General features: G+C 40.5%; 1 protein-coding gene across 4 annotated transcripts in view; it reads right to left on the reverse strand.

The window, feature by feature from the left end:
* Positions 1–389: 389 nt before the first annotated feature.
* MET (MET proto-oncogene, receptor tyrosine kinase) overlaps positions 390–20,757 on the reverse strand; it is a 90,980-nt gene continuing 70,612 nt past the window's right edge. For 3 of the 4 annotated variants that reach the window (XM_056340646.1, XM_056340648.1, XM_056340649.1), the window contains 10 exons: positions 17,237–17,383; positions 15,080–15,236; positions 14,136–14,276; positions 11,486–11,716; positions 9,002–9,082; positions 8,211–8,392; positions 6,532–6,641; positions 3,913–4,078; positions 2,871–3,007; positions 390–2,727 (listed from right to left, as the gene is read on the reverse strand). In XM_056340646.1, the coding sequence (XP_056196621.1) occupies positions 2,517–2,727; positions 2,871–3,007; positions 3,913–4,078; positions 6,532–6,641; positions 8,211–8,392; positions 9,002–9,082; positions 11,486–11,716; positions 14,136–14,276; positions 15,080–15,236; positions 17,237–17,383 (1,563 nt within the window). In that variant the 3' untranslated portion in view covers positions 390–2,516. The remainder of the gene's footprint in view (positions 2,728–2,870; positions 3,008–3,912; positions 4,079–6,531; positions 6,642–8,210; positions 8,393–9,001; positions 9,083–11,485; positions 11,717–14,135; positions 14,277–15,079; positions 15,237–17,236; positions 17,384–20,757) is intronic. The other variant, XM_056340647.1, reaches the window with a different exon arrangement.

Here is a 20,757-nt window from a genome sequence, read left to right on the forward strand (position 1 = left end):
AGCATCCTTGTTGGGCCAAGGAGGTACTCTTTACTATGCCTAAATTCCAAGCTTCAGATGTCGCCTCTAACTCTTAAGTGCATGAAGAAGCTGAAGGCTCTGTGTGGGTGCAGCCTGTGGTTAGGCAAGAGACTTCCTAATCAAACAGACTACACCGTAGCTGTTCACGACAAATATTCTGCACCCTTCCCGTATCTGTTAATGGGTAGGAGCCTGATGAACTGCGTGTTTGATCTCGTGGTGCGCTCCCCGTATTTCTATGTTTCTGAGTTGTTTCCTCTCTCTCGCGCAGTTCCGCAGGCTGCTCCTCCCATGTTAGTCACAGAAAGCATACAGACTTTTATCAGCTTAACAGGCAACTGTTAACAGTAATTACAGCACACTGAGTGTAAAGTATTACAATCATTCATTTTAGTAACATGTTTATTAGGTCATAACAACAACTATAAACATAAGTACCATTTGCAGATATATGAACTTACTAACATCAAATCTTTACCAGAATCACGTATTCTTACAGGTGTCCCAGACACAACATTAACTTTATTAAGCAAAAGTTCATAAATAGTAAAAATGTCCTCTGTTTCACATTGCAGCGTTCCTCAAGCATGTATGTACAAGTTTGGAGTATCTTCTCCAAATCTATGTGTCATAAACTTCCTTAGCTGTTTTAACAACCATAGAGATGACTTTTTTTGCCTGCAGCAAAGCCTTTTGTCCTTGAGCAATCTACAATTAGTATTGCTCCCAGCAGACATGAAAGTTCATTTCTGAAATGAAAGTGGTGATGAAACACAATACAATATTATCTGCTCATGGTTTGCCTACACACTCTGCCCTCGTTATAAATCTTTCAGTTATAACACTGTCTCCCAAGAACAATATGAGTCCCTTATACCAGTTCTTTATCCATACCACCTCTCTCTGAAGACCTTAAAATGGTTGACTTGCAGCAACAGAGATATTATACTTAGGGTGGAGTGTGTTTACAGTCAGTTCTTTTCCTTTTTAATATTTACACAGTATTTTTTTAAAGGTTGCTACAATTTATGAATCATGAACGTTGACATGTATTTTCTGAAATGTTCACAGTGCAGTATTTTGTGGCCTAACCAAACTTTGTAAATGTCATTAAAAATAAACTTTTTTTTTTAATATAAAAATAGAATACTTTATATGTTTACACCAACAAACCCAGTTCTATCCTATACTAAACAAGCTATACAGTAGTATGCACAGAATTCCACAGGAACAGAAATGACATGTGATGCTTGCTCTAAAGCTATAGTACTCTTCCCTACTGAATGAAAGTTTTATTTACTATCTCTTTCCAAAACTGTTTCTCTGGTTGTAATTTCAAAATAAGGTATCGTAATTCACTGGGTTGTGTGATCCAAGAAGAGGCTGGGGGGCCTAAAGCTCTTTCTTCTTTTGGTCTTCTCAGCTCTTTAGGGCTGGCATGAAGAAGTTATCATCAACATTCCTTCTGTGGCAGTGTCTTTTTAGGTCAGGGCTGGATGCAACGCCTCCGCTCTTTACTCACCTTTGCCAACAGCTCTGCCCAAGGGTAGGTGGCAGAGCTTCAGCTACTCACCGTGTGACTCACCTGACAGCAGCTCCATAAGGTTGCCAGCCTGCCTGTCTCCTCGTCCTCTCTAGCATAACGCAGCCCGTATTAATGCATCCCAGGGATAAGCCTGGCATTTAATATGGATGCCTTCAAGTTTTTATTCTGAGTGGTTAATTCTTTATTGAAAGAAATGGAGGCTTTGCATTTTTTAGCGAGAGATCTGTCGATACAGGCTGTTTGACTCAAAGAAGTGGTTGAATGTTGGAATAAAGTTGACACTAGGAATGCTTTAAGCTAGATGCTTTTCCCTTTATTTTATGTACCGTCTGACTACACCAGAGGACTGGCAAGGCTGACATACTTTGTTGATTTCTGTTAAGACATTTACCGTGAGGCTGGCTCTCTTGGCTGCCTGTGTTCTAAGAAACCTTGTCGTTATAGTGCAAAAATCCAAAGTTGGGACTGTGCGGGAGGAAAATACATTTTAAACTACTGTAACTCTCACTGTTTGTCTTAGTCTTTTGTATGAAAACCACTTCTGCACTGCTCATTATCCTAACGTACGTGCACAGTAATAGTCCTTCCAGCCGTACTGATTGGTATTCTACTTTCTCCTTCATGGCATTAATGATGAATCTGTGTTCTTGGGTTTGAGCACACATGAATGAGAGCTAGTGGGAACTAGCTCTGGATGGTAGCACACAGCGTTTCCATTTGGTAAATTGATGCAGTTGTCCAAATACTTGGAAATTACTGTGATGGTTTATAGAATCCCATAGCCTTAAACAATGATATGATGTCCTTGTACTAGTGCAACTTGGGCAACAACATAAACATGTGCAACAGCGTTCTCACAAAGAGCGGGCAGTAAAAACTAGTGGACAAAATGTTTTGCTTTTTGTTCATACAACTAGGAATGAACTTCCCTCTATTTCAAACATACCCATCATGTGTCAGCATCCATGTCTGTGTTGTCTTGTGATGATAAAAGAGAAGGATAGGGAGCAATGCACTTCACGTTGACATAAGTAGCATTCACATGAACATAGTGTTCCCCAATAAAAGTGGAGAAGATTGTTGATATTTTTGAAACGAGTTCAGAAAATGCTGGACGCATCTCAGGTTTTGGATGCCAGCACTTCAGCATGACTTCATACCTGCCATTCAAATAAAAAAAGCGTTCAATTATGAAAACACGTAAAAAGGCAAAAAGCTCCCCTCTTTCCTCCAACAGTCTCACTTACTATAGTATCAGAATATCAGCAGTATTTGCAGAAAGCTTTGCGAACTATTTACTTACAGTGGGTCGGGGCAGTATTCAGGTTGTAGCAGCCTTCTTCCTTGTAATAAGTAAACAGTTATATCAAAAGAATTTACATCAGGATAAGGTGGTGCCCCTCTTGTCATAAGTTCCCATAACAAGACACCAAAAGACCACTAAGAAAACAAAGAAATAAATAATAAGTTATAGGGTTGGAGGGCTTTACATTCCATTTTTAGAAGACTTTTTGACAGATTTAAGCGTTCAAATGCATGGATTTTCCCTTTGAAAAGTTATTTTACTGCATTCAGCTTTCTTTTAAGTGGGCTAATAAATGCTGTAGGGACTTGAGGAGCCACTTAAATTGCAGCCAGAGAAACTCAACTAAGTAAATGAAAGAAAATAAAAGCCCATAGGCCTGCTACTTAGCTGGCATAAATTGGCAGACCTCTTTTGAGGTTAATGGAGCTCTGCCAATTTACATGAGCTGATGATCTGACTAACCCTGTGTAAATACATACTGAAGAGAATACACATGGTGAAAATTCTATGCATCACAGGCTAATTTGAATCTGGATTGAAAGGAGAGCTAAAATACAAAGTGATCCAGCCAACTAATGACTTCATCTTACATTTTTTTTTGTTCCTAAAAGGCCAGGTAATACTTGAGATTGCTGTAGGCAGTCGGTAAGTATTTATAAAGCAAATAAAGTCTTTTTCAGAACTATTAAATTTTATGAGTCTCAAAGTTAACCTGTTTTGTCAAGCTTTCCAGAGCCCCTCCTATAGCAGGGTTCAGCTCCAGCTTGGCTTCTTGGAATGTCCTTAGTTTCCCTTGGAGTGGGATTAAACTCCTAATTCTTTCCTGAGCAGTAACAGTAATAGATCATCAGGTTAACAACTTACTGCTTTGTGACTGGGACAAATACCCTTTTTGGATGTAGAAACAGTCTCTTATGTGAACTAAAGTTTGATTCAAATCAAAGTTTTGGGTTAGAGTAAGTCCATTCGTTAAATGGTAGAGACGCCTCAGGCAAGATAAGAGAAATTAACGTGTGATACAAATATGTTTGTATGTTACCACATCTGACTTTGTTGTGAACTTCTGAGTTTGTAAGCTTTCTAAAGCCATCCATTTCACTGGCAGTTTAGCTCCTGTTTTATTGTGCACACTGTAGTATTCCTTATCGTAGACATCTCTAGCAAGACCAAAATCAGCAACCTTGACAGTGAATTTTTCATCCAACCTAGAGAAATGACAAAAAGTATTATCTGCAACTGAGCAGGCGAGAGTTACAGTGATGGTGGATTATAATGAGTGACTTGCATTTTTGAGACTGGAACTTTGGAAGACAGTACTTTATCTTGGATCTATTAACTAATGTAACAGTGAAACAAAAAGTGCAGCAAAGTATATTTGACACCCATTTAACACAGTTAATGAACTCAGGAAATTACTGATACTCTTTTGATAATATAATCTGAATTACAGTTCTTTTAAAGCAATTGCTCTGTATTAAAGGATTTTTGCTAATAGCCTACACATCCTGATTGAGTGTTACATCATTTCTTCCACAGCTGTTTCTTCATCCATACCCTTAGAAACTTCTGATTTTTATTTCCAAGTCAAGGCATTCCCTTTCCTATTCACTCTCAGTTTTGATAAGGAAGGACCCATCATTATCTCAGTGACTATATAGTAGTGTAGTCCTGTAACTAAGGATGCGTTTGGCATCTGGACTGGGAAAGAATGGTGATATAAGCTAAGTTCCTCTGGGATTACAGCTCAGCCATACCAGAAGATCTCCCTAGCTGTGCTCCTCCTATGCTTGGTGTTTGTCCCGACAAGCTGTCTCACTGTCAGAAAACAGATGTAGCTACGCCTAAGCCTACCCCTCATTATATGTGCAGACCTAGCCACAGCAAACATCTGCTTTTGGGATTCTTTACAGAATCACACAATCACAGAATGGGTGAGGTTGGAAGGGACCTCTGAAGATCATCTAGTTCACCACCACCTCTCCTGCCCAAAGTAGGGTCAGCTACTGCAGGACGCCCAGGACTATGACCAGTGGGGCTTTGAATGTCTGGAAGAACGGAGACTCCAGAAGCTCTCTGGGCAACCTGTGCCAGTGTCCAGTCACCCCTACAGCAAGAGCATTTCTTTCTATGCTTAAATGCAATTTTCTCTATTCCAGTTTGTGCCCACTGCCTCTTGGCCTGTCCCTGGGTACCGCTAAGAAGAATCTGCTTTTATCTTCTTTACTTCACCATATTAGGTATTTATACACATGGATATGACCCCGCTGCCTTCTCCAGGCTAAACAATCCTGTCTCTTTCAGCCTCTACATGTGGCATTCCCCCGTCTTGAATTTACGAGGTCTCTGCCTGGATAGCAATCTGGCCTGCTGAAGTCCCTCTGAAAGGCACACAATGATCCGCTGTTTTTACTCATGTAATAAATAAACCATTGCCAATGACGGGGTAGGGAAGGGCGTAGGAGGGAACTTCGATGGGGTAACAGGGGACAATTTATGCCATAGCAGCTTCCTGCACCTCTTCCAGGATAGTGGAACAGAGTCAAGAGCCCATGGGAACTGTATTTGCATCCTGGCTTCCTTTCTGATGGACACTGCCATTGTGGCAAGGGTTGTGCTTCTGTGATTCTTGCCACATAGAAACACAGCCATTCAGTTGGCAATGTGAGACATCCTGACATTTGTTCCCTCCTCACCCAAGGAAGAGACAGTAGGCCAGAGAAATATCCTGTTGCCACTACTTGGACTTTGATTAGATGAACCCGGACTTTTATCCAGTAACCCAATTCCTTTCTTCTTAGGAAACCTGAAAATCATGTTGCTTGCAGCTTTTTTCCTCCCTTAAAACAACCAGCAGCTGTAAGCAAACATTATTTTTCAGAGACTGTTCAGGTGCACCAGTGTGCATCCTTTGAAAAAAACACTGAGAAACATGATGTCACAGGTAAACAACCTTTTTGCAGCCAGAGTTTCAGGTCATGATATGCTAAAAATAAACTCTGATGTTTAATCCTGTTCCTCATTAATTCACAGCATAGGTGATGAATCTGCATAATAGTATCAGCAACTCCTGTATCAGTCTCTGTGTGAACTGAACTGTCTGGCTACCCAGACACTAGTAAGATTCTTTGCATGCTCTGATTTTTTAATGTTAATTTGTGTGTGCAATTGAGCCAAAGTAAGCTCATAGTTATGTACTTAAAGATTACTGTCAGGAGGTCTCACTGGTGTTTCTTTGTGTTTCTGTTTTTCTCACAAAATTCCCCTGTGTTCCTCTCCCTCCTGCTAGGCGTGGCAGCAGCGACGGGCTGCTTCTGAAGAGGTTGGGTGGAAGCACAGCAAGTTGAGACAACAGCAGTTTAACTTCCCTTAGGAGATGCCTTTTAAACTGTCTAACCAATGATTTTGAGTGGCTACACTTTCACCTCAGCTTTCCTTATTTCCCACACTCAAAAAAAGCTTATGTGTAAGAAATGAGCCATTAGCAAGCTGAGTAGCTCATCAGTATGCAAGACAAACATCAGTATAACTATGGAACAGTGACAGAACCACCCTATTTTGACTAAAAAAGAATAATCCTGGAAACTTTAATTTATCTTATCCCACTGTCTGACACAGAATAGTGTGATAAAATTGGCTGGAATTAGATGTCTGTACTTACATACAGTTTCTTGCTGCCAAGTCTCTATGGACAAACTTTTTGCTTGCAAGGTATTTCATCCCTTTTGCAACCTGAAGGCCAAATCCAATTAAATCTTTTACTGTTGGGTTCTGTAAAATACAAACATTTGTGATACAATGAATGCAGAAACTCAAGGAGCAGACTGTTTTTTGTTGTGACTCTCAGTTTTTGACACACCTATCTTGCCACCAGAATGGTCAAGACAGCTTGATACTTGTAGTAAAACTGGTGTAAGTTCAGGTCAAGTTCTTACCTCCAGTGAGGAAACACACTTTAAGAAATCAAAAACGCTGACAAGACTCCAGAAGAGCAGAGTTTGCAGCATAAGCAGCATGACCTGGGCTGGGGAAGTGGAACAGTATGCTGAAACCTCAGCATCACAGCTGATACACAAAATTCACATTTGTGAACTTAAGAGTAATCGCATGTAACTCAGCAGAAGGTGCTAACTATGAACTTGGAGCTCAACAGCTGGAAATGATCAAGAAAGGAGAGAGCCCTATCTGAGGCAAAATAAGTGCAAGCTATCATCAGTATGATGCCATAGAAAAGGTAAATGCAACCTTAGCAGTTACCAGAGGAAGATTTTCTGCAAAGACTGGTAACTCTTTCTGGGGGTCTGCAAAGTAAGACCTTACTGAAAATGTTAAATATTAAAATAAGTATAAAGATAAACCTGTAATTCTTTTATCCAGCAGCACGACTTGTTATGTAATCGTGAACTCCCACAGATTTTTGTGTTGTTGAAATTCCTCCATATAATTTTCTTCTGTGCAACAATCTCGTTCAGTTGTGGGCATTATTCTATTTATTTCAGGAAGGGCCATGGCACTATTCACAGACAAGGGATTTGTAGAATGAAAGAAGCTCAGAGGGGAAGAGGTCCCTACTCAGAAAGCTTAACTCCCCCAACAATGTGTCACAATGCATTTTTTTTATTTTAATTATACTGGCTATTGTTGATTGCCACACAGGCAGGGGCAAAATCCTGTTGGCTGAGAAGTCACTTTATACTGTCCTAGCACTGTGAAATGGGTGAAATACTACAGCATAAGGTGGGCTTACACTACCTGAGGCAAGGCCTATGGTCTCAGACTTGCGAGAAAGCAGCGAGGCGTTTGAGAAATCTGCAGTCTTTCAATGGAAATGGGGAAAATCTCTGACAATAGAGTACTCAAAGTCTGTATAACAATTGCTGGTTTTCTTTCTTATAAGAAGAAAAATTATTGATAATAACGGGGCTGTGACACTAGCTGTACCCGAAGATCCCTCACCTAGGAGTTGGAAGAGCAGATGTTGATGACTGGCACAGTTGTGCTGAAGTCAACGGAGACATGCCAGTTTAAACTAGCAGATGGTTGGGCCCCTTGACTTAGATCTCATAAACACATTTGTTTATAAAGAGGCTTATGGATGGGAAATGAGAAATACTTATTGCTGATAATTTCTGGGAAACATTCTAGAGAGGAATTTGAGGGGGAAGGGAAGGAGTGGCAGCACTGTGGTTGGGCTCCGTGCCAGCCTAAGCAAGTGCTAAAGGTTAAGGTGTAGTAACAGCAGCAAGTTATAGACATAATGTAATTATCAGAGCTTGTGGTGTTGGAGCAGGGCGTGGCTAGACCTGAATTACCATTTGGTAGACCTCACCATGTACTTACATGAGTCTCATTCCTAATGAAGTTTCGAAGATCTCCATGTTTCATGTATGGAAGAACGACTAAGGGGGATCCTTCACTGGGCAAACAGATTCCCAGGAGTGAGAGAACGTTGGGATGAGTGAAATCTTTCATTATTATTCCTTCTTTCAGAAACTGAGCTACTTCTTCCAGGTCTGTAATCCCTGAGAAATCCAGTGATAAAATGAGTTAATTAAAAGAAACCCAAACAAACTACGGCTCATTTCTGTACAGCATGTCATTGCACAACAAAGTGATAATGAGAAGTTACAAACGATCTCCCCATCTCCCACATTACAACTAGGTTATGTGCATCCATTTTGTTACCATGACCAAATAGAGTTGGTGATTTTAATTCCATTTCTCTTTTTCTTACTATGGATTATTTAGAATTGAATAACAACACTTGAGTAAAGCCTTTAATAAATGTTATAGTCTCTTCCTGTTTTTCCAGCAGCTTTGCCCACTCTTAAGCAAATTAACTTCCAAACCCAAATCTTCAGTAGTCAGCAGAATAAGAAGTGACACTGCCTTTCCCTCATTTTCCCGTGTCCTTTTCTTTGTAAATGAAATATATGGGTATTTCATTTGAAGTACAAATATATACTGGTGCCTCATTGTAATCTAAAGTAATTGGAACTGCTCTAGAGATAAATCTGATCCAGCTGCAACTAGAAATCTTTATTTGTGAGCATACTTCACTGTAATTAATTAGTTCACCCCAGTTATCTTTGGAATTACGGTAACGTCTCACTATTAAACATGTAACTCACTATTCAGTGACTTCACAGCACAATGAATTTTCCTGCCATCATTATCCAGCAATGTCCCATGGTACACACACCCAAAATGCCCTGTGTGAAAACATGAGCAAGGTTAGTTTTAATAGGTAAAAATAGCTTCTTTTTTTTTTTTTTCCACTGGGTAGCAATTATGCTTTAAGAAAGTGATCGCACTGCATTACTGTCCAATTCCCAACGCTTGTAACGTATACTTCATAACTAACACATAAAACTACCTTTACATAAAACCGTCATTACATAAAATGCAAACTCTATTTGCAGTGTAAGTGATATTTCTTGACCTAGATGGAGAGTACAAATAATGACAAGGCTGATGCCACAACTGCTTCATGTTCTTGTAATGACTATGCACACAAAAACCATGTCAGACCATTCCCACCATACTCTCCTGTGACACAGATGTCAAAAGAGGCCACTGGAAGGGACAAGGGAGCAGTTAGGAGCTGACATGACCCCTGGATCAGTCGTTGCCAGTGGTCTGCAAGCCCATGCCAAGCGGTCCACTCAACTGTTGGTGCACAGTGTTGTTGCACTTTCAGTGGAAAGTTGCAAAAGGAGGGTCACTGTGAGCTTACAGTCTCTTGGGTCTTGCTGTTCCGTAGAAAATGTTAAGTATTAAAAGCGGTGTGCTGGCTATGAACATGAACTACTGATCACAGACTGACCACATCACTAGGCAGCAGTCTATGGTCTCTGCTAGGGCCTAGTTCAGAGTGTGAAATGTCACTAAAAGATGAGAAGCAAAATTTGTCTTCTTTCTCATGGTCTAAGCAGTGACATAGACTGCCAGGGACACAGAAATCCTTCCTGATCCTGTGCTTTTCTACCAAGCAAATGGGGTAGTCTGTAGAACGCTACTATGGGGAAACCTGCTATGAGAAGTCAGGTTGACCTGTTTGGGATACAGAGAACTTTGAGCTCCAGACATTAATTTGTTCAAATCAAATTATGTACAGGTACTAGGGGCTTTCGTTCACAGACGTACTATTTACTGGACACTTTTAAAATACTTACATTTTTCAATTAGAAAGCCAAGTAGATTTTTGTCAAGTGTAAGCTCTGCAGAGAACAAGACTATCTGCTTAATTCTACTAGGTTCCAGTCGAAAGTGCTGGTCAGAGCCCAGCTGGCTTTGCTTTTGGCTTGGGTAAAGTTAATACAAAGTTTGTTTTATAAAAGCAACTAAAATCCCATCAGAACACAGATTGTTCGGAGCCTGGGCACAAATCCTAAAGCTTGGATTGGGTGTGTCTAAAATATTTTGCAGTTTGGCTGATTTCTAGTTATCAGAGAGGAGGAGAAAATTAAAAATGGTTAATTGGTGTCATTTCTGATGTTTTTCAACATTTAAAAAATGGGAAATTACTTGGACTTTTCTGAAACAAGAAAGAAAAGAAAAAGGCCCACCCTTGCTTTGGGGATGATGAAGTGTAATACATGGAAGGGAAACACACTGACTGATTTGTGACTATTTTCCTGCAGAAGAGGCATTAGGAATATCATTTATAGCCAATTTTTTATCAGTATTCTGATATGCAACAAGAGATCTCTCACGCATGATCTGCAGAAGTACTGAAAATCCAGCTTCTACTTGGGTTACTAATAGGTACTCAACAGTACAGAGTTTAATAAATGCCCCTAACAAATGCTGGCTCAGGCTATGAAAGGAGGGAACCTGCTTATGGAGATGCAGAGGAATAGGAATGATGGAAGAAACTGAGAAAAATAGGGGGCTTGCTATATCAGGGATAAAAATAAGGGGAAGTGAATCAGGAGCTATGCATTACTGCAGCTGGGATGAGAGAGGAACGAGGGGGAACAGAGTCTGGTAAGAGGAAACAAACAGTGAATCTCTCAGAGCTGGGGGAAACATGCGGAGGGAAAAGGAGTGTGTGCATTTCACCTAGCCCATGGGGACTTTTACTGAATGCCCTAGTGACTGCTGGAACTTTCTGTGTTGTGTAGTGATCCTGCCAGCTCTCAGGCTCTGAGTTTAAGATGGCTGGTGCCCCTGCTTCAGCATACCCTGCCATTCAGAGGTGTGCCTTAGTCTTGTGCAGTATTCTGTGGCAGCCTCACTCCTCCATCACAGCCTCACTTCTCCACCACAGCCTCATGGATCAGAAGCCCTGGCTGAGCTTTTCTGTAGCCTAGAAAAGGGTAAGAGTGAGGCAGCTGAGGGGGAACCAGCAAATCTCTGAGTTCAAAGGAGCCCTATTAATTGGCAGACTCTCCACCCTCTTGGTGTCTTCTCCAACTGATCAAATGCAGAACCTGTCACCTGACTTCAAGAGCCCCTTGGTTCCCCCCCTTGATTTGGTGCATGGGACGCAGTCCTGTAAGAGGTAAAAGGCTTGAAAAACCTCCAGGCAGACACCTTATTCAGAATGGTTTATAATGAAAGGGCGTACAAAAAAGAAGAGCAGTTGGTAAGGTAAGAGTTGCAGTACCTACCTCTTCCTATTACTTCGCTGAAGTGCACAATCAGGCTGTCAGCACCAATAACCACATGCTGCACTTCTTTGACCAGGTCAGGATTTAAGGCACTGATGTCAATGTGGACATTAGTTTGGAGAAGTGGACTGGCTAAATCTGAGTCTCCGCTAGACAGAATCGGGGAGAGGTCAGAGTGAGGATACTGGGCAGGTCTGCACGATCCATTCTGAGACATGCTTGGAAACTGATCTGCAAGATGAACAGAAACCGTTACAATCCTTTCAGACTTCTTGGAAAACTGAGAGTTTTATTGCTTTGGTAAGCAAGGTTTGATTTTATCAGTTTGGAAGCGGCTTGGCTTTGCAGAGGTTTTGGTCACAAAGGAAAAATGAAAATATGCACTGCTGACCTGCCAAACTCCAGGAAAACCATGTCACTAGAAACTTAGGCCTGTCTCAGCCCTACTTTTATGAAAGTAAATGGCAGAACTTCCACTTTTCTGAGGGGATGGAACGAAGCCTTGTCACTTCTTGCCAAGTGTAGGTTATAGCATTTCTAGTAATTGGGAGTAACAAGAGTAAAATGGAAAAATTACAGCAATATGGGAGGAGGAAGTAGTGAACAATTAAACCCGTGAAACCTTTTATTATTGTCGTATTCTAATCTGGTAGGGAACTCTGCATTTCATGAAGGTTTCTAAACTGCTGGTGACTAGCTATATTTATCCAATGGTAAATATTCAACCAGGGAAATGCCTAAAGGTGATTCATATCCTGTAACTGCTGAAGATAATACAGTTAGTGCTACTCATGAAAATAACATGAGCCAGCTGATTTAGAATAGCAGAAATAAAAATGTTTCAGTCAAGCAAGGAGCATTTATTTGAGAAAATTATTTTTGTCAACAGCATGTTGTTCAGGTATTTTGAACTGCTTTTGTTGAAAAGATTTTTTCCTAGTATTTTGTGTAATAGAATCAAAGAACTAAGTTTAATTGACACCAATTTCAGTCTGTAATGATTGCTGTGGAGTCAATGAGCAGAATTTAGCCCAGGGTCAAAAAGAAAAAAAAAGGAATAAATTTAACAACAGAAATTATCAGATATTTTATCACAAAGAGTAAAAGATGTTGTACAGACATGCTTTATATATTTATGTATAAAACTTGGGAAATTTTTATATAGTGCTGTTATCACTCCAGGTGCCAAGAAAAACTCAGTGCTGCTCTATCTAGAGGTAAAAATACAAACTCTTGCATTTACAAAGCCATATTTAGGTCACCAAGGGCAAATATCTATTTAAAAATCATGGTAAAATACCCTAGTCACGGTTGCAAAATAATTTTTACAGCTGCTGCATGTAGATCTGCATGTTTTCTAATGTTCCTGTCACTTTATTCTTTGACAGTAATTGATGTAAACATTCCTACGGGTACATTAAGTGAACACACCTTCCTGGGTGCACTCTCGGCTGTGCTTTGCTGGTGCACAGTGGCCCCAGGACCACTGCAGATTTACCTTCCACCAAGGATCTCTGCATAGTTGTGTCTCATGTAGCACTTTCCCTTCTAACCAGTGGCACAGGCTTTGCTTTTCCTTTGGGAATCTTTCAATCAAGAAACTTCCTGTGCAAGCTGGCAGCAGCAATTAAAGAATCATAAAGGAAGCTTGGAACAGGCCTGGCTTTCAAACAACTCCACGATTGGGCATTACCAAGGCGGAATAAGGATTTGGAGCGATTTCTATTGAGTTGTAATGGCAGCGCCTGAAACAGTACAAGACTATGTCTACACCAAGACCAACAAATATCTGTGGTATCTCAAATATCATATGGTGACTTCTAACAGTTAAAGACTCTTTTAATGGTAATCACAGAACATGGTCTCCACACATCTTGGCCACGTTCAGACTGAAGTGGTATGGTAAGTGCAGCAGAGTGATCTGGAGAATACCCCTGCTAAAATGGTGATGTGTGGCACAAAAATCTATTCAGCATAGGGTTATTCTTCCGTCATGCCCACAGGTCTGAAAATGAACAGCATGTTTTGTAAGACTGACATCTCAGCACACGTGGGCCTCCACTCAATTTGTGACAGTTTTCACACCCCCTTTAGCTTAATTATTAAAATCAGCATTTCTGCATCACACAGTGTGCCATTTTATAGGAGGTGCATGAACGGACAAAAGAGTATCAGTTTACAAATCTCCATGTCCCATGTTGAGCTGACAGAACTGCTTTACCATGACTGTATGAACTCACTGAGACACACTAAACCTACACCCACTCGATGCTATCCTTAAAATCGCTTTTTTCAGAGTGGATTTGTGCATGGTGTGATGGACCTTATGATAACACAAAATCATTCTACCCACTAGCTCCTAATAAACTGTGGAACATACTTACAGAGAATTTTCACTAACAGCATTTTATATATTGCTCCAACCTGAGTAAAAGTAAAAATCCTTCGCACCTTAATCTTGGGAAGCACCTGAGAAGCTCAGTTCAAATAGTAAGCCTGTAAACACATGAAAATCCCAAACAATGCAGACACAGACAAACCAGATGAGAAAATGAAATTAAGATATTGATCACAACAGCTATCATCTGAAGACATATGAAAAGCAAGATGTATAAAATATCATCCATACAGATTCATAATAGAAGTGTACCTTCTAGAAAAGTTGATCTGTAATCTACAGATTCGCTTGAAACCATTTCTGTCGTTGGACTTACACTCCTCGCGCTCACCAGCCTGTCCAGGTGAGGAGTGTGCACCCTGCCATCATAGCGCACTAGGTCGCTTCCCAGATCTGAAGGGGAAGGAGAAAAAGACAGTATGAGAAAACCCTTGTGTTTATTGTGTGCCAACATTCATTTAGGCATTTATTTCAGTTTAGATGTTCTGCTCTGCTGGGAAGAGGGTTGGGCTGTTGCTGAAGCAGACATGTGCAAGACCTGAACTTGCGCTATTTGTACAGCACAAGATTTGCTGTGACTTGTGTTAAAGCCCCACTCTTGGCTACACTGGAAGATCCAAATGAGCTTTGAAGCCTCTGGGGCCAGCTTCATGATCTGACCGTGATATTGTATCAGAACAAGACCTGGTTGTGTATTAGCTCCCCTCCTCCTCCCCCCTTGCGTAGTGCAGCAGTTCCCACTCGAAGGAAACCCAGACATGGGGGCCAGAGGGGAGGCACCCTGATCCGGGTGGACAGAAGACCAGCCACTGCAGCGCTCTGTGTCTTGCACAAACTAGGCACAGCCTAGAGGACTACAAGGCAACTGGATGAAGCTGAAGTACTTGTGATTCCACACATGTCATTGACTCATTCCCTCTTCCAAGGCTGACTGGGGAAGAGGAGTTACTAAGTTTTCTACATAGCTCAGAGTTCCTCCGAAATCCTTCCCCTTTAGGCATAGTGTGGCCCTTCACCCAGCTCAGGCAAGAGCCAAGGGCCAAAACTCAACTAAACATTGCACTTGATTGTGAAACCTCTGCTGACAGGTTACAACAGGACATTGAACAGCGGTTAAGGAAAGCATAAATTGATGTCAGTTTTTAAAATCTAAGATATAATAACAGAATTATTTGATGAAGTCGACAATGATAGACCTTTAATTTGTTTCTTCTTCCTTCTCCAGAGGAAAAACACCAATAAGATAAAAATTAAAACTGATGTTGAAACAACTCCAGCAATTAGTCCCGTGAAATTCTGATCTTGCCGGATCAGCACTTTTCCAATAACTGTTGACAAAACTTCTTGCTTCCACTGAAAAAAACACAGAAAAAATAGTGTGATGATTTCAAAAGACAAGCAAGAAGTAGAATATTAGTGCTAAAGTATAAGCTGATATGTCCCATATGTATTAAATCTTGATTTTGTAATGCTGTACTGTGATAAGACACTGGGAGTAGAGACATTGTTATATTGGTGTACGTGAAAGCAGATGTACATTTTTATGTTTCATTACATGCCTTCAAGAGCTCTGCTAGTGACACAGCTATGTACGTGCTACACCATGCACACAGCACACACTCACACATGCACTCTGGAAAACAGGGTCCCACTGCTACCAGATGTTAATTTAAAATACTAAATTCATACTTTTGCTGAAATGGTGCACAGAAATGTATGGGCTTATGGTTATATGGGCTGAAATCGATGTTAAAAAATTGCCCAAATGTCTTTAATATGCGTCCTTCTGGCATAAATATGCTGTAACATCAAACTCCCTCTCTGTTGACAGCATGCCTGCATTTCAGTTCCCAAGGTCACGTGAGCCTGTCCCTTGCCAGCTTCTTGCTTGTCAACAGTTTAAAGAAACAAAACCAAACAAACAAACAACCCCCAAAACCAACACCCAAACAAACACCAAGCAGCTACCAGGGAAAAACCGTTTTAGGTCACACGGTACTAGCTCTGTTAGTCAGAATGCACTTGGCCATCTTTTCTCTTCCTCCTGTGGAATTCGTTCCTCTGGGTACTGTAATGATGGATTTGCCCGTCAAAAGAGCAAATTTTCTTCTTCGCTGGGCAGACTGCAGTTTCTGAGGCTCCTTGCCAGTAAACAAGCAGAAACCTTATTTAACCCCTTTATGTTGTGTTCTTTTCTACATATGAAATACGTCACGCATATCTGTTTCTTAGAGGTTAAGGAAATATCATTTAGCAGAACTGACTGAATATAGTGCCAGTCCTGGTTGTATACAAAAAATACAAACAGTACAGAATGCAACATGTGCACAAGTATTATATGAAACTAGGCATTTACAGGTCCGGGAAACAGATACACTAAAAGGAGAGCTGCATCTAATTTTATAGGTTGCCTGACTCACCTAAGAAATTTAATCTGTACTTTTCAAAAGAAATTAATTTTAAAATAGATTAATATTTACTGAATTAATAAATCAAATTAGTTATTACTATTTACTTAGATTGCAGTAGCACATAGGACTACCATTTACAGACCAGGTTCCTATTGAGATGAATGTCATAAAGACATAGAAAAAAATAGGTGTTCCCTGCTCCAAAGAGCTTACATAGACTTTGATCTTAATCACACTTACATGACTGCCAAAGTCTCCACCGTTTTCAGTGAATCGAGTACATGACAAGCAGATTTCAGAGTTTAAAAGTAATCCCATTCCACTGTGATTTTCCTTTTTTTATATTTACAAAACCCCCATGAAGATACTGAAAGATTTGTGTCTTATTCTACGAGTCAGTAGGTCAAAAGTGTCTACAATTTAAATTCGCAGTAGTACTCGGAATGACTCTAGTGAAACCACCTTTAGAACAATAGTGGAACTCAAACATTTATTCTAAGTGTCTGCATCTTACAAGAAGAACTGAAAGGAAATTACAAAAAGCAGACCAAAAAATCTTTCAGAAAGGATCTGATCCTCTTGACTGCAGCAGAATTTTTTGCTGAAATAAGGGCTTGTGAACTCCAGATTAAACCTACTCCATTATACCTTCCCGTTCCTCCCCGTATGTTTCCTTTGTGTTTGGATTAATAACCATGATTTTATTTCTGTGCTTAGTTTACGTCCTACTTTGTGCCTAAGGCTCCAGAAAGTCTCTGCACAAACAGGTAACAACAACAATGATGATAATTATTTTTTATAAATTTCCATCTCAAACAGAGATAGGGATATCTCTGTAAACACAGGCTTAGGCTTAAATTTAAAGTTCATAGGTTCAATAGCGACCTTGTGAATGATAATAAAAACGGCATTAATATCTCACGTGTGGTGTAGCTGCCTCACCTCTATGTTCAGCTCACTATTGGATTTCAGGAGATCGCTGGGAACCGTACACAGAATTGATTCTGACTGCAGGAGGAGGTTTTCGCAGCTTTTATTTCCAACTTTTAGCACTTCTCCTTTAACAGCTTCTGAATCAATGTAATTTCCCTTGGAAAAGAAAAATCAATTTCACATTACATAACCATCTCATAAAAGTTAGGGAGAAATCCTTTTATTACCTTGGAAAATGTTTTTAATGGAAAAACAATTGTGAAATAAAAGACTAATGCAAATTTACATTGCCCTGTCAATATGCATGTATCAGGTTTTTTTCATGTAAACAGGAGTTTGACAGACAGGCCAGAGGGTGATGATAAAGTTTACAGATAAGATCTGCTGTCACTAATACTCATACAGCCCATGCAGACTGTATGAGTTTATGTATATGAGTATGTATATGTATATGTATATGAGTTTACATTAAAAATGTAAAAGTCTGAGGGATAAAACCTATTGGTCCTGTTTAGATTTTTGCACAAGAAAGGATGCATTATGTGATGCTGTTTATATAAAACTGGCATTATATTATGTTTAAACTAAAGGCATCTCAAACGTTTTGTTTTGCAAGTGGTTAGGGCAGCAGGAGCGAAGTTTTCAAAAAGAGCTATTTAATCATAATCATAAAAAAGCAAAAATCTGTTAAAATCAGGTTCCACAGACCAAAAAGGAACAAACCCTGGTAAAGATGACAGCATGAAAAGTGCACTCCCTACTCAGAAAACCTGCTTTCACCTCCCAGACATGGAGGAAATATTACTCCCTCTGCTGTTGTGATAGTAGCGTCCAAAGGCCAAGTTCATGATCTTTTGTGCTCAGGAGTGCATCAGTATTTAAGAAGCTGCCCTACCCTGTGTACAGCCCAGCTTAAGATGAAAGGACAAGCACACTAAGCAGGATTAAGAAGGGAGAAGGGAGGATGGGGAGTAACACTAATAAAGGCTATTTATGCGGGCTGATCTGGGAGCTCTTCACGAGAAGGGACGAAGGCATCGTGGCTGACACTGCTGCAAGGCCTCGTACACTGGAAATAAAAGTAGAATCCCATTCTGAGGGGCAAAGTATCTTACTCTGGCATATGTTTTAGGTCTGCTGCAGAATCAGACAGAACCCTGGGAAGATTTAAAGAAACATAGAGGAGAGCCAGTTTAATGTCCTATTTTGACTGGTAAAGCCACACCTCAGGTAAATGCTTTTTAATTTTTGGCCAAAGCAGTCCATTTTGCACTCTATCTTCTGTCTACTTGGAGCCATTCTGTTTGCTGGACCAGGAAGCATGTGACTGACTGTTTATGGTTTATTACTATGGAGGCTTGCTGCATATTGTGAGCTATTCAGGTTCAAATCTTTCCTTTGAACGATGTACCTCAAAAGACTTGAATTCGAGTTTTCCACCTTCAGGATAAATATATTATCCTGGAGAGCATGGGTGAGTGGCCTCTTTTCCTTCTACACTGAATCTTAAGATTTTTTGAAAACGATTTCTAAAATTTTTTTTTCCACCAAAACTGATACTTATCCTAAAGGGGGAAAAAAAATCATACTGATGTTTCCTAAGTTGGTCCTTTGCCAGTTATAATGAAGATAGTAACTTTTACTTACTACCATTACCATTATGTTACCATTCATATAATGCAGTTTCAAATATATTCACTATAGTATCTCAATGTATTAAGAGTTTCAAAACTCAGCAGTGGTTTTGCTCTTCTCAGGACCACCAAAATTTGACTACCATTTTAAGAAGAGGAAGAAACCGGCTCCTGTGAGAACGGGGAAACTATTTCCTATTTTAAAATGCGTATTACTCGCTTCTTGCTGAGCAATGCCCTTGCACACAAGCTGGAGAAGCTCGTTACTGGGCTGAGCAGCTGTTGCAAACCAATCTGATAGATCAACTACCTAAAAAATTTAGAGAGATGGGAATAATCTGGGGTAAATTCTAGAAGCAGTAGAAGGACCACAAAGCCAGGCATGGAAATTTTGAGATTGGTGTCAGAAGAATTCTTGAGGTTCTTAAGCAGACGAGGTGGACTTGGGAAGAATGAGGAGTTACTGCGGCTGCACAGCTTCCACTGCAGCTCGCTCAGAAATCCCAGTTTCCATATTGCATTCTCTTGGATCAGATACTGAAAGCAACATAATTTTATGTGCAACGTGGAAGATGGAAAAGAGAGTGACCTACAAAGAGATAAGAAGAGTTCCTTAAGATTGTCTTATAAAGAATGTGTGGTCCTCTTCAGCAGACTCAGGTCTTTGGTTGTCCCCCAACAGCGAAATACCAGAATGTTTCCTGGCCCTAGAGCTTCCCGTGTTGGCGGGAGACAGGAGCCCTTCTGCAGAGGTGTCTTCATGGTGCTGAAGCAGAGAAGTGCCTGAAGGCACTCTGCCATGACCCCTCTGACTGGGGTACGGTGGGCACTGAGAGACTCTGAAGAGCCATGTACTTGGCAGAGGCAGACAGCGATGATGTGGGACCTTGAGAAGCTTGGTAGTGTGGAAGACAAAAGAGCTGGCACTGAAGACAAGAAGGGCTGGCATTCATGGCACACAGTGCCCTGACTGTTTTAGACAGAAGACTTAATGCTTTCTTGTGTGTAACATTTTCTTACAAAAACATCTTATGGTCATCAGGGGAAACCAAACAGAATCTTTCAACTGGTACCCACTGTTATTTGATGGAAGCCAAATATGTCGCACTAGATTAGTTTGATTGAAAAACTCGTGGTAAAAGCTCCCTCCACCCCTCTGAAACTCATTAAGAAAAAGATAAAAGAACTTTGGTTTGGTAGAACAGACTGTTCACTGAAGCAAGCTGCCATTTAATTTCATGCTGATCTTGCTTAATTACTGCACAAAATATGACCATGAGGGATGTAAACTTGTGTATTTTTGAATGCGGGTACAGGGCAAGGGAAAAGTTTTGCCAATATGGCTTGTAATGATCTTTTGGCTCCCAACTATAATTTCTGAAAGTTGCCTCGCTGTTTTGACAGAAGCATCCCAGTATAACTAATTCTATTTAGTGGAATATGTTAAATTGGTGCTTGTTCATGCTTTGTTCTAGGAGACCAGCTTTCTCTAATGTTATTCTCCAGTCGGTTGCCAGGAAATAACCAGGGCATTAGGCTTAGGTAGACAGCATCTGCCGTGGGTGCCGTGACTACAGGTGACATCAATACTAAAAAGTTGTGACTTTGGTCAGTTGTCAGTGGGACAGCTCTGAGCTAGCCTTTCTTATCTGAATGTCTTCTTCCCACCAGGAAGGCTTCTCCTTCAGGGAGAATAAAAAGTTCAGGAGTAAAAGAAAGAAGAGAGTTAAAAAAACCAACTATTTTTTTAACCCTCAGCCTCTGGAAAGATTATGGAGCAAGTCCTTATGGAAGCACTTCCAGGCAGAGGAAGGATAAGAATGTGGGAAGAGCCAGCACAGGTTTCCTTTGCGCACAGGGTGCACTTTGCCTGAGCAGCCTGATTGCCTTCTATGC

The sequence above is a fragment of the Falco biarmicus genome, chromosome 5 (genome assembly GCF_023638135.1).
Source record: "Falco biarmicus isolate bFalBia1 chromosome 5, bFalBia1.pri, whole genome shotgun sequence".
In the NCBI taxonomy this organism is placed as follows: Eukaryota; Metazoa; Chordata; class Aves; order Falconiformes; family Falconidae; genus Falco; species Falco biarmicus.